The sequence below is a fragment of the Thermobia domestica genome, chromosome 15 (genome assembly GCF_964235325.1).
Source record: "Thermobia domestica chromosome 15, izTheDome1.hap1.1, whole genome shotgun sequence".
Classification (NCBI taxonomy): Eukaryota; Metazoa; Arthropoda; class Insecta; order Zygentoma; family Lepismatidae; genus Thermobia; species Thermobia domestica.
Window position 1 is genome coordinate 40,424,732 of NC_137468.1, and position 14,541 is coordinate 40,439,272.

A 14,541-nucleotide genomic window follows, 5' to 3' on the forward strand; every position below is an offset into this window, starting at 1 on the left:
CTTAACTAACCAGTCTTAGTTCTTCGAAATTGCATACTGCCGTTTTCCCAAGGAGTTCGCACTCATCCTTTTAGGTCACCGATGATTGACACGGAGGAAATACTGCCGGAAGATGCAGTTGAAATAAGATCTAAAGAACTGACATCGACCTATTTTTCCGGAATACAGGATGCTTCATGCATTTGAAGTTCGCCAGTGGTGACGATGCAAAGAAGTTCTCTTCCTCGTAGACCACAGATTAGAAGTGGCTGCACACGTAAAGGAGAAGGGACATCTCGTTTGTGAACTAGCTTTCGAGCATCTTCTTTGGACTTTGGACTTCAGTTTACTCCGTTTCAAATTGCTTGTGTCCTAAATCAGTGCCAAAATGCGGATAAACTCGATTTCTCCAGAAAACATTCAAATCCAAAAATTTTTTTTTTTAAATCAGTACGAGTTGAGTTGATTGAGTTTAACGTCCCGTTCAGCAACGAGGCTATATGAGACGTGGACCTACTGATTAACGTGGAATCCGAACCACATGAGCTCCCGTCGGGAAAAATCAGTACGAGATGAATATCGGACGAATTAGGCTTTTAATATCTTATCTGTTCTGCAAATCGTGGATCGCTCCGTCGCGGAAACTAATATTCTCAGAAATAGCGATACGAATGGGAATGCGAGGGCATTTTCAAGCAGTGGTTACAATCACTAACAACTAACAACAGAAAAGCTATGCCATAAATGCAATGCTGGAATAGCCACAAAACGGAGTTTTATTGTGGGAAACCCGGGTTCGATTAGTGGCGGAAGCTCATGTGCTTCGGATTTTTGTTAACCACTTCCCGGCCCACTTTATCCGAAGAAACCAGGTCCTGGCGGAGCAACCCGAGTTATTAAGATTTCCGCATGTGCTTCAATTTGGACGAGGACGAGTAAATTCGCACTTTGTTTCGTCGACCGTTCTTTCGTAATTTATTGCGAGATATTTCGTGTACAACATAGTCACGTTTGGGAAGAAAATTCGACCATAACTGATCTACTTAGTAAAACGAAATAACTCGGGTTAATTCGGGAAGCGGTTAATCAAAAGCTCCACGTCTCACATAGCCTTGCTGCTGAACGGAACGTTAAACTCAAAATCAACTCAACGGAGTTTTATTGTATTGTAATACCCGCAAGATTCGTCACCAGTCATGCTAAGTCTAGTAGCGTCTTCGAATCTCTTCTGCATGATTCAATTTATGTAGGCTATAGTTCGCAATTTCCCAAAACAAAAGAAATATTTATTTATTTGTAAAAAAGAAAAGAACTGAAAAAAATATTTGTATGAAAAACTGCATATAAACCTAAGAATAAAAATTAAAATTACAAAAAAACTTGCGTTACGTAAAATGTAAACCCCTCCTTCCCCCCTTGTCACACTTCGTAACGCAAGGCCGAACTCCCTCCTCCCCTTTGCCGCGTTACGTTATATGTGGACGACCTCTAACACAGTGTTATCTGTTTCGTAACTCCAAATTTCCGGTCCGAAACTATGCAACTTCTCAATTAGATGCAAAAAATTCCTAATAGGTCTAACCTAAAATAGACACTTCTGACCATATAAATATAGGATCGACGCCTATGTGAGTGCCGCAATTCAGGCACATATTGATCAGACGTAGGCCAGAATAAGGCAGAGAAAGGCAGGAGAGGATGTAGAGAGAGAGAGAGAGAGAGGCCTAATTACATCGGTCTCAGTCATTTAGTTGAAAGAGACTTTTGTCTTAGCACGTACTTGAGTCAAGGGCGCCGACTTTTCTGTAAATTTTGGGGGGGGGGGCATTCAGATGCAGAAGGCATATATATGAGGATTTTAAGACGAATTGCATTCAAATTATGACAAATATTGCATATTCATAAATACAATAGGGGTGCCCACACGAGCTTTGCCCCCCCAGGATCGGCGCCCTTGGCTTAAGTGAATATACCATGCGAGGGTTTGTTGCGTTCAGTGGTGTATCTAGCCCGGGGCCGGTGGGCCTAGGCCCAAAGCAAAATAATTTAAGCTATTATTTTTATATTTTTGAAAGTTTGCAGTAAACTCATGATTTGTCTTTCATAGTCTGTAACCCCACCCCGTTTTCACCTTCTAGAACCACCACTGATTTCTTTGCTCACAGTACTGTACCTTAGCTCGGCTGTCCAGTCCTCTGGTCAATATACAACCGACCTAACACATAAAGAACATCAAGCCCCAATTTCGTATCGGTTTGCGTCAACGCACCACAAAATTTGCAAGAAACTAAACACGTCACAGAAATTTCTCCTCCCGTATTTAATAAAATAAAATAATTCTCAAGTATATATATATATATATATATATATATATATATATATATATATATATATATATATATATATATATATATATATATATATATATATATATATATCCCTCCTCCCGTAAGTTACAGCGTCAGAGTGAAATGATAAAACCATCAGAGATCCGAACTTCATCCATGTTGAAAATTTGATCAAGATCGGTCGGATTGTTCAAGAGTTATTGTCACTTTCAATTTTATTTAGATAGATATATAGATAGATTGCCCTTCGTTGATTAAATAATACAATGAAAATAATGTGTGTCAAGAGATAGGAGCGTAGTACTTAATCAACAGCCAAATAAAACTATCAGACAAAATTATATATATTTCCAGCAGAAAGCACCATTACAAAACGCTCACAAACAGACCATTTACATGCGACAAATACGGAAAGCTCCATTCTGTGCAGAGATTGTCATTGTGTTAGAAAAGATAAAAATTAATATCTCATAATGAAGTGATGCTCTGCAATAACGAACATTAATATTCTATGATGAGACCAGTGAAACAAATGACAAAAATGACAGAAGCAGTCAAAGCTGGTAACAAGCACACATAGCAACAACAAAGCGTCCATTAGTTTTCTTACCGCAAGTTGCTGCCGTTGGTGAACATGTAAAAGGCAATTTCGGATCGTTCGAGCTGGATCTGGGTTACAAGCTTCCCCAAATCGGTTGCAAAAGTTACCTGAAATAGCATTCATAATACTTAAACTGTCAAGCATTACAGAGAAATAAATTAATCATATATTATTTTTCAGTACAACAAAGATAATGGGCTAATGGACTTTTATAAGGTTATATACTGTAGATTACTAGCTGAAATGTCCGTTCTTCGCACGGGGAGAATAGTTTCTTGGGAAATATTTGAATTCCCTTTCCCTGTTATTTCAATATAAGTGTAACCTTTTTAGGATTTCCACTTTTTGAGGTAAATTTTAGACTTACAGTCAAACAGCTACTGCTTCCTCAGTATTTATCGTAGGATCATGGTTCATACCTCAATTAAAAAAAAAAAGAAGAATAAAGCATCCTTTCCAACGGTACCATTCGCTTGTGCGTATTATACACCAGGAACGAAAAAATCTGGGAAAGCTGGGAGATTTTTCGAAAAAAATAATCAAAATATTTGCGTCCCTTTGGCCCGGGCCTGGGTTTACGTAGGGATCTAAAAAGTTGTAAAAAAAAATACGTAGTTATGTACACAATGTATATTGAAAACTAAGGACGAAAAATTTATTTGAGTCAAAATTTGACCCATATTATATATATATATATATATATATATATATATATATATATATATATATATATATATATATATATGTGTGTGTGTGTGTGTGTGTATATATATATATGCAAAAAAAATTTTTTTTTTTAATTACTGCGTTATTACGGGTCTACTATTTGGACTACAGTCATGGCTCAAACGGCATTTCCTTCAGTATAATACATCCTTTCCAACGGTACCGCCCACATGTGCGTATTATACACCTGAACCGGAAAATTAGGGAAAAACCGGAAATTTTTCTGAAAAATCACTCTTCCGGAATAGCTGCGCTCCTCGGGCCCGAGCCCGGGTTCACGTAGGGATCTCAAAAGACTTGAGAAATACTCAAAGGTGCACACAATCCGTATGCAAACTTTCAATCTATCTTGAATACTAAGAGTGTGAAAAATTTTTGAAATTTGCCTTAAGAAAAAAGAAAAATCACGCCCCTCCGCCCCTACTTTGACAATCTGGTTCCCAAATACATGTGGGGTGTTCTTTGGTCCATGTTTGACTTGACCAATAAAGAAACCGGTTTAAATACCTGTTATAGAAGCAAAATAAGCGGCCAAAGACAACACAACGCCATGGCAACAAAAGTTACCATAAATCCCTAGAAGGGTAATGATAAAAATACAGACCATACTCCACTTTTGACATAGGTATTAAAGCATCCTACCCGCACAGAATACGTTTTTGTTCAAATTGATATGATTAGAAAACACTGCTTGCAACGGATATCTTCCAAGTTCATTTCAAACGTGTCAGACATTTCCCCGGCCCGGAAAACTATGAATTCGACACAAATATCAATCCTTTTTGACATTTTAGTTTTCACCTCCCCACCCCACCCTCAGCAAATGGGGATAAACTTGGATTTAAACTTCATTGGGAATGTCACTATTCATTTTATCGACCCCGAAAACTATGGATTCGGCATTAACATTGGTCATTTTCAATTATTTTTACATGTCACAATTTCACTCTCCCTGGGTGCTAATGGGGACTGAACATGCAACTTAAATTACATCTGGAGTATCATGCTTTATCTAAGCGACCCCGAAAACCAAGGCCGGATTAAGTGAGGGGCTTAGAGGGGCAGTAGCCCAGGGTCTCCAGGTGGATGGGAGACTTTACTCTGATCAAAATCTCAACTGCTATCTAAAAAGAATCATACAATACAATAAGATAACATATGACCAAAAATATGAAACATATTCCCTTAATTTTCCTCTTGAACTTCCACAGGCATGTTTTAGTCGAAGTCAGCAGGGGCCACATATTGTTTCTAGCTCCGGGTCTCCAGATGGGTTAATCCGGTCCTGCCGAAAACAATGGATTCGATGCTAATACCAGCCATTTCTTATCATTTTTATGTCTTCTCCTCCCACTTCCCTTAGAACTTAAACGGCATCAAGACTGACACCAATTAACGTAGCAACACTGAAAGCTAACGATTCGACACTAATATAAGTCGATTTCGATATTTTTTTTAACATGTCACCATTTCACCGACCCACCCCGGTACCAATGAGGGCCTGAATCGGACTGACACGGGTCGGGAGCGTCACTATCTGAGCGAACTTGAAATAGCTATATCATGGGTTAAAATCCCCCAATGATGTATTAAAAAGGAATAAATTGCATTTTTGTGCAGCTGTCATCATTACTTTAATAACTATCTATGTTTTCGCCTTTTCTGGTAGCGAAAAACCTATAAGATTTTTAACTGAACGAATATTTAGGGTTGATGGGTGCAGTATTTTTTGCAAAGACCTCTCTATCACAAGTCCAAAACTTTCTGAATTGAAATATTCTGGTTTCTTTTATTACTTCTATAATGTGCGTACAGATGTCGGTCAAACTGGTTCAATTCAATTTAACTCCTGAAACACTGTTACCTAACATATAATAGTTTTTAAAACTGCTTTATCTCAAGTAAATTTTCTCTTTATTGTTGGGCTTCCACTTCTGCTGTTAGCGAATGTAACCTTGTTTTCTACAATAACTTCTGAAAATACGTGTTCTAAAATTGTTTAAATAGAAACCACCTAACATTTTCAAAGTCTAAAATTGTTATGTGACTCGTATTTTCACGTAGCGTTTTGGATCTTCACGTATCGACTTTCTTTTGTTAATATTTAGTTCTCTGTTTTGAATTCCTAGAGTTTAGCAGCATTAAATGTTTTATAATCTTCAGTGTTCGTAACTTCTTTGCTTTTCTGTCGTTACACTGTTTAATGTATATCGCACAACTTAAAATGAAATTTCTAGTTTGATATCCCACGATTATAACACTTTATGATCAGGAAGAAAGTTTACATATCACTCAGCACAGACAAACATCTTCCTATACGAGGGTCACTACGAAAGTTTTGAGATACGCATTGTTGTGGCAGAGTATTTGAATTCCAACAATTGCGTTCGGTAGTGGTATCCAGAGCGAAGAAGCGAAGCAAGTTTCAACTCGCCTCGCTTATCGGAGTGGCCATATCGCCTTCACTTGTTTGTTGATGTGAACAGTATTCGGCTGTCTAGAATGGAGCTCGAAAGGGAACATTTTCGGGCAATGATCCTTTACGATTTCAAAAGTGGTTTGAACGAGACACAAAGCCTTGACCGTGTGCAGAGGGCATTTGGGGACCTTGCTCCTTCCCGTGCCACAATTTTTCGGTGGTTTGGTGAAACCAGAAGAGGCCAGACATCGCTTAAAGATGAAGAGAGAGCTGGACGTCCGGCAACAGCTGTGTCAGATGAAAACATTGCCGCTGTGGAACAAATGATTCGAGAAAATCCTCGAACAACCTTCAAGGACATTGAATCTACAGTGAACATTGGATCGCCAGCAGTAACAAAAATTCTATATGATCATCTTCGGCTCAGGAAGGTTTCATCTCGTTGGGTGCCTCACACTTTGACTGAACAGCAGAAGCGCATGCGTGCGGAATGGTGTGAAGAAATGCTTGCAAAATTTGATGGAGGCAATTCTCGACGCGTCTCTGACATTGTTACTGGTGATGAGACTTGGATCTATCAATTTGACCCTGAAAATAAACGCCAATCTACAGTTTGAATCTTTCCAGACGAAAATTCACCAACGAAAGTGAAGCGACCGCGAAGTGTGGGGAAGAAGATGGTCGCAACTTTCTTCTCCAAATCTGGCCATTTTGCAACTGTTCCATTTGAAGAACAAAGGACTGTTACTGCTCAGTGGTACACAACTGTTTGCCTAACAAAAGTGTTCTAGAAGCTTCGGGAACGGCGTCCAATAATTGGATTGCGTGGGATCCTGCTTCATCATGAAAACGCGTCCGCACACACGGCCAACATCAGTTTTTAGAATCTACGGAGGTCAAACTTATGACTCATCCGCCGTATAGCCCTGACCTGGCCCCGTGTGATTTTTTTCTGTTCCCCAGGATCAATGATCGCATGCGTGGGAAGAGATTTTGCAGCCCTGAAGAAGCTGTAGTGGCTTACGAGAATGAACTTTCAACACTTGAAGAAAAAGACTGGCAACACTGCTTCCAAAAGTAGTTCTCGAGGATGCAAAAGTGTGTACAGTGTAATGGTGAATACTTTGAGAAAATATAAGTATTAAATTGATTTTAAGTATGTAAGTTATTTTACATCTCAAAACTTTCGTAGTGACCCTCGTATGTTCCCTGTGGACTGTTGTAATCCATTTTGATAGCCTGCCTGCACAGCGAAGGAACCAATCAAACATTAAATTTTTTCGTAAGGAGTTGATGCTACTATCGGTTTTCGCAAGTTGAATTATGAGTTGTAACAGTTATTGGCATGCTTGCAACTGTTTCTCTCACCGTGGCTTCGCTTCAGTGATGACGCTAGATGATGGGTAATGGGGCGTTTACACTTAATCGATTTGCGTTCGATTCAGTTGAATTGACGTCACTTTCAACTTAATCGACCGTGTAAACGGGACTTCAACTTAATCGCTTGTTGATCGAAGGCAACTGAATTAAAAGACGTTCTATTTTCTGTGGTTGAAATAATTGAACACATCCATCAATCTGATTCGGCCTAGTTGCTTCGATTTAGTGGCAAATGCAGCGAGTCGATTTAGTCGTGCGACTAAATCGACTAAGTGTAAACGCCCCATAAGGGAGGCGAGCATTCCCTATGGCATCGTCCGCTCCTCGCGATTGCTCCCCTCCCCTAGACATGTATTGTAATGAAGGTCAAGTAATATAAAACTATTACTTTCAGTATAGCCCCCCAAAATGTATTTGCCCCTTTGCTTGACCCCCTCCTCCAAAAATTAAAGTTGGCGTTGTCACTTCTTTGCTTGTCTGCGAGTAGTAGATTCAATGCATAAAAATTAACTCTATTGTATATATTTCTTTTGGTATTGTAGCCATTAGTAGCTTGAATAAAAGCAAGCATATAGCCCTATTTGTTTCATTTTAATTTCTTGGGTTATTGTATCTAGATTTGGACTAATCTTCCTGCTCATTTTTTTGCATGTGCACACCACGAGTCCATGACTTCTCTCCATATGCCAGTCGATGGTTGGTTCAGTGTTGCCACAGTCCTAGCTCTGGAGTGTGCTGAAAAATAGTACCAAATTGAAACAAAAAGGGCTGAATTCATAATTTTATACCATCGGGGGTAAAAGTGTAGGGGAACGCGGTAAGACGCCGTTCCCCCACTTTCAGAAAAAATCTATGGCGTCCCCCACTTCTAAAAAATTACAATGGGCGAAGATAGGCACGGGGGACGGCGTGACGCCATGCATCCAGCTACTATTTCAGATCCACTTTTAAACCTGAGTGTAATACATGACTCTATAACATGAAAATAACAGAGGTAAAGTTCTATAACACTCTCCACTTTTGCAAGAGTTTAAATCAAGAAAGTGTTTTCTTAAAAAATAATTTTTAAAAACATCCAAATAGGACGACTAAAATTTCTACCACACTGTTTCTTTCTCGTCTCCATCATGCGCGGCGCGGATCATCTACCGTCATTTTTTCCGGTGTAGTTCGAATTACGAATTTTCTACACAAAGTTCGTAGCGTTATGCGGTGCAACGTCACAGAAATGAATGTTCAACAGCATTTTTTAAGAGTTAACACACAGTATGAGTGACGAGAGATGTAGGAAAAGTCTTACCGACACTTTTGAAAATGTGACAAGTATTTGTTAAATGGTGCTGAATTGGATAGAATTGTACCAACTTTTTCACAAAAAGGGCTGAAAATGCCTGCGTGGTACCAACAGGCCGATGAATGACAAAAAGGGCTGAATTTGGTACAATTGTACCAAGTGTGGCAACACTGGGTTGGTTTCAAAATTTCCTTAAAGCTGACGTCAGATCGTGTTAGTTTCTTCATCGCACGTAAGAGGCGCTACTGTATTGGTCACGTGAGAGTTCAGTACTTTTTCTGTAGGTAGGGTTTACTCTGTATTCAATCTTTTTTCTTTTTTCTTTTCTTTTTCTTTTTTTTTTTTTTTTACAAGACAACAGGAAACATTTCGGCAAGCATCACCAAGCTTCGCCAACGCCAAACGGTGCAGTTGGAAATGGATTTCTAGGTACAAATGAGGCCACATGATCGGCCTACAGTAAGACGGTTTTTCATACCGTGATTTTGATGACCGTACCGTTTATACTGCCACAAGAATGATACGTACGTAAAAGCAACGGAGAGAAGAGAATTGTACTTATCAATAGCAAGGCAGTAAACTGCGCAATGTGACCACAGGATAGGATCACAGATGTCCTATTGGCATGACTGTGACAGATCGTATAGCTTCATTCACAGTGTTAGCTCGAAGCTAGAGTATGATAATGAGTATGAATTTGTCTAAGCCAACAGTTCGATAGCGTCTACTGAACGTTGGATTGACAAACATATATAGTTTTGTGTCGGTTTCCAGTCACCCAGAAACACAAACATATTAGGGGACGAATGAACCTCTCAGAAAAAAACACGCACATGATGTGATGAAGATTCACATGGAATAGGATCAAACGAAGGCGCTCTACTATTTTCTTGTGTAAGCGCCTCATCTAGAATATTTATCTCCATGGTTACGAGTAGAACTAAGGTGCCAATTGTAGAAGGCCGAGTTCCTTCTCCTTCATCTGCATATCAAAATGCAGATGAGGGGCACATTTACATATCATTATTTTAATATATTAATTTGTGGTAAAATTAATTGCTTTTAAAATTAGCGTGCATATTAAATATTATCTTGTTATTATGAATATAAATGGGTAAACACCAAGCGTAATACGGAAGTATTAATACAATATTGCTGTATATTGTATTTAATTATGTATGTTTCTTCCTTTATAGGCTAATGAACCTTTGATTTCTTGCGTGCATCTCATTACTGGGACATTATATTGTATATATTATATATGGAAATGAAGTGAGATATTTATTACACTATCCTACATACGATTAATTAAAGAAGAAATTAAAGAATATACTAAGGATTCATGTATAACAGTTGGAACTTTGGGATACAGAGCTACGTGCACAGAGAATTTTTTTTTCTCGGCGACTCTTGGCTGCATCGAGAACTGCATGTGAGGTCTATGACAACTCACGCTTGAAGAAATCACTAAATGAGCAAGAGAAGATGACTCATTAAATATAGGAAGTATCCTGTTCACTTCCTCTTGTAAAGCAATGCGGGATTGGATACATTGCTTACTGACGCTCAACATGCTTTGTTGAAAAAGTTGTAAAAATTTTAGCGTCGACATGATAGATTCTGAATTTGTAAAGGTGCGATTTTTACACCTTTTAAAAGAATTTCTCGAGTAGCAAGCTCAAAGCGTCATTCCGCCCCTCTTCACCAAAGTTCGTTACCCCGTCAGCTAGCGGACCTAAGAAATTTTCCCAGGATGCACAGCAGCTTTGAAAAATTGTATTTTATTTTGATTCATTTTATATGTAAAATATTAATATTAACGTATTACGCTCACTAGTTCTTGGAAAGACCGTTCTAAATTCATGACTGTATTTCTCAACGTGTTTCCCGGCGTTCAAGACATTTGGCTCTTGAATTTTTCAAAATTAATAGTAACCTAAGATGTTTTCTTCTCTCTCTCTCTTGCAAACATGGCTACTAGGGTTGGTAGCAGACAGTTTGAAGGGAAGCCAAAGGAAAAGAGACTTCCTTCTAATACTACGAGAGATGACAGTTCTGTATAATATTATCAATGTATTCTATGTATATTTTTCTTTATTTTTGTATATATTATCATGTGTTTCTATTATGCAAAGTATTGGTTTTAAGTGAAAATAGTAAATGTTTATGTGTTAATGCTATGGACTTCTGTTTTGGTCAGAAGCTTTTCAAAGTGACCGCCATCGAAGATGAGGGCAGCACCTCTCATAGGTGTCTGGCTAACTATGCAGTCAGAAGCAAGTTTCTGTGGTCTGTTTGTAGGAGACCACCCACGATATGTTGCCTGCGGCATCAAACCCTTTGTGGGAAGATTCCGAGAAGAGCGAGTCCCGCTTTTCTTGGAATTTCAGAAGTTTAATAACCTTGTTCAGTGGCTGAACAGGGGAAGTTGTTTGATAGATCCGAGAGAGTACACTTCGAACTATCGTGTGTGAAGTCTTCAATACTTCTCAAGTACCGGGAAGTACGACCCAGGAAGGTGAGAGAATCGCTCCCCAGGATTCCTGTTTATTATACATGTACCGACATGTATCGGGTACTTACTTGTACTAGTGAACAGTGCTAATACCTAGCTATTTGATTGTGAGTTACATCAAGTGCATTCGAACAGTGTCAACATTCAAAATTTGGAAACTACGTTACAATCAGCTGCTACGTCTGAACATGATAGTTTCAATCATAAATTTAACTATGGTTTTTTTTTTTGCTATCTGTTGGTCAGCAGTACCAAGTAGCCGTTATTCGTCTATAAACTTTCTTAGTAGCACAGTGGGGCATTTCACTAATTCCCAATATGGAATTAGAATTTGATATTCAAATCTCTATCTGAGAGATTTCTGGCCTGTCACGCTATTACGGCAGTGCCATCCTTGGACTCTAGAACAAGGAGACAAGCAGTGGCTTGATTTTTTTTATTATGCTGACATTCCTTACGTCAGCTCCAGCGTAGTTTTGACTATCCAGCAAATTAGAATCGTCAGGAACATTTCTTTGTTTTGGTGGAATGAGAATGTGGACACTACCTTGGTGATTTTCCAGCAGGAACTGTGCGTCAACTTTCCACATGAACAGTGCATCAAATATATATATATTTATCATTATCACGGTTTCATAGAAAGTGTGTAATACTATTTTATTTGCTATTATCATCCTCCTCTCTGAAAGACAGTTAGAGACAGTGAACTTAAAATGATGAGGAGTGCGTATTGATGTAGTGTATCTGATCAATTAAGAGATCAAACAGATCTCCAGTTAAAAATCATTTTCATCATTGTTTTTGTTTTAAATTTTTCAGTGGAAAAATTGTGTGAATTTTTAATTATGAGTGTGTGTGTGGTGCACCATAAATAATAGAAATTTAATATAAGTGTATATTAAAATGGAAGTGTTAAGTGTGGCGATGTTTTGTTTTCAGGAGTGTGAGTCAAGGAAACATTTCTCCTTGTCTTTGTACATCTGACCATCTCCCTGAATGGGGCCCAGGGAGAATTACGCCCAAAGAACTAACAGAACACAGTCATGAGTATAGAGAGTAATTAACAGGCTGCTACCTGTTTGTTTTGAAACTAGATTTTTTTAAAACCTTTTGTTTTATTTTAAAACTCTCTATAAGTAGCTTCCAGACCATGACTGTAGTTCGAGAATACCCTGAGATCTTTTGTTCATTTATTTTCATTTACATATGCTCTACCGACTATTAAGAGTGGCAGTGGCGGCTCCTACAGATCACCTTTATCTCCAAGCAGGGAATTATGAATGCAAATGCATTCTATTTGCATTTTATGTTAAATTTTAGTGTTAATTTGAATATCCCTAGCCACTCCACCTTATTTTATCATCTTTATTGTGGTGGTATTTCTCTGGTAAGCTTCGTTTTGTCTCTAGCTACCTGCACATCACACAATACTCTTTAGAGAATTAGGAGTCCCCAATGAGTCTCTTCTCATGATCGTTAGTCTAACGCAGAGTTTCCCAACCTTTTTCAACTTGCGGCACACTACGGGTGTAACTTGAATTCTCGCGGCACACTCATAGATATTATTATTATTTGCAAATACAAAATACCATGGTATTTGTTTTCTGTGATTACCGATCTCCTTCTCACAGAGATGAAACCTCAATCACTGGTTTTCCTCCATGCTAATTCATTATGGTTATTTTTTTATTCTAATTTTAAAATAGAAAACAATTGCAATGAAATATATTACTCAGATTTTTAAAAATACGCTTTATTTTTCGAAAACTGTATCCAACCTTTCACTAAGAACGAAGATCACTAAATAACGAACGAACAAACAAATATCTTGTACTTTTAACTTTGCTGTTTTAACCAAAACTGGTGCATATTATTGCAATCACACAGCTTGTGATGCGTCGAAGTCAAAACACAGCTGTTGAACAAAGTGTTGTTCTGTCATTCACGTGCGAATGAGTGTTCTACGAACGTTCACTTGACGCGTACCGTACAAGTGCTTCTATTTCTCGGTGTTAGTATGACTCTCAATTGAAGCATAACATAGCAGCTAACCGTGGAAATGTGTACGAGCCGAAATACTGTCTGCTACACAGTAATAGATGTAAAATAATACATTACAATTACAGTAATTTTTTCCATGGTAGAAATTCATAGTAATGGGAAATACAAAAAATATACATTTTTTTTCCTATGTCTTGCAATTTGGTTGCTATAGAATTAATAATTTTGTTTCGATTACCTCGCGGCATACCAGCGATCCATTCGCGGCACATCGGTTGGGAAACGCTGGTCTAACGCCTCGACTATATCATCTCAGTTTTGATTTAACGTCCCACGATTGTAATGTATAGAATAAAAAAGACAGATGATTACAGTGGCGTCATTTGTGCTTTCAGGAAAAGGTAGTTGCCCACCCTGAGCTCGAGATATGCATACATTTTAATTAATTATATAATAGGGAATATAATATATATTTCTTCCTCTTATACGAAAGAAGCGTTTGACTCAAAATACGTGTAGATAAACGGCAGCCAATCAACAAAATGTAATCATAATGAATCATGCATTTGACAAGATAGCCAACATAATTTTTAATTTCACGATAGTCAAAATTGCAAGAATAGTGGAGACAACGACCATCCCACCGGGACGCGAACAAAATGGTGTTTCTTTCCCGTGACGACAGCATCAAAATATTGTCTAGTCACTGGCGATAGCGTCACATGACAAATTTAGTTTTAACATATAATCATCTGAAGGCGCTATAGTAGAGGAGTCAAACACGGTAACGAAACATGTGACGATTGTGAGTAAAATGCTGTCAACAGGGAGCAGATACATATTACACTAAAACCAAAAGCATCTTTGGAGACACAAAAAAGCTGAAATGAATTAAGCGTGCAGATCTTTATTTGCAAAATATTCCGTTCACATAAAGGTTGTACGATTAAGAAATATACATTACTAGTTCTGGGGTGAGTGCACATATGATTAACAGAATACTCATAACAAATTTTACCTGAAGGGTTATAAGTACTATTGTAAGAAGTAAGTAATTGAGTTACTAAATAATTTACAAGCTTATACATTTTCTCGTTATTTATCTTTGCAGTCGCTATGATTATCTTTTAGGAGATGTATCATTGCAAACTTTACCACATGCTGTATTGGGTTCCGCATCTTACTAAGGTCTTGAATGAGTTGGCGCCAGAACTCCTACGCTTGAGTTGATTTTAGTTTAGCGTCCCTTTCAGCAGCGAACGTATGGCAAGATAGCCC

General features: G+C 38.2%; 1 protein-coding gene across 2 annotated transcripts in view; it reads right to left on the reverse strand.

Moving 5' to 3' along the window:
* LOC145670989 (uncharacterized) overlaps positions 1 to 14,541 on the reverse strand; it is a 427,013-nt gene that overhangs the window by 117,606 nt on the left and 294,866 nt on the right. For both annotated transcript variants that reach the window (XM_081739620.1, XM_081739619.1), the window contains exon 4: positions 2,938 to 3,035. In XM_081739620.1, the coding sequence (XP_081595746.1) occupies positions 2,938 to 3,035 (98 nt within the window). The remainder of the gene's footprint in view (positions 1 to 2,937; positions 3,036 to 14,541) is intronic.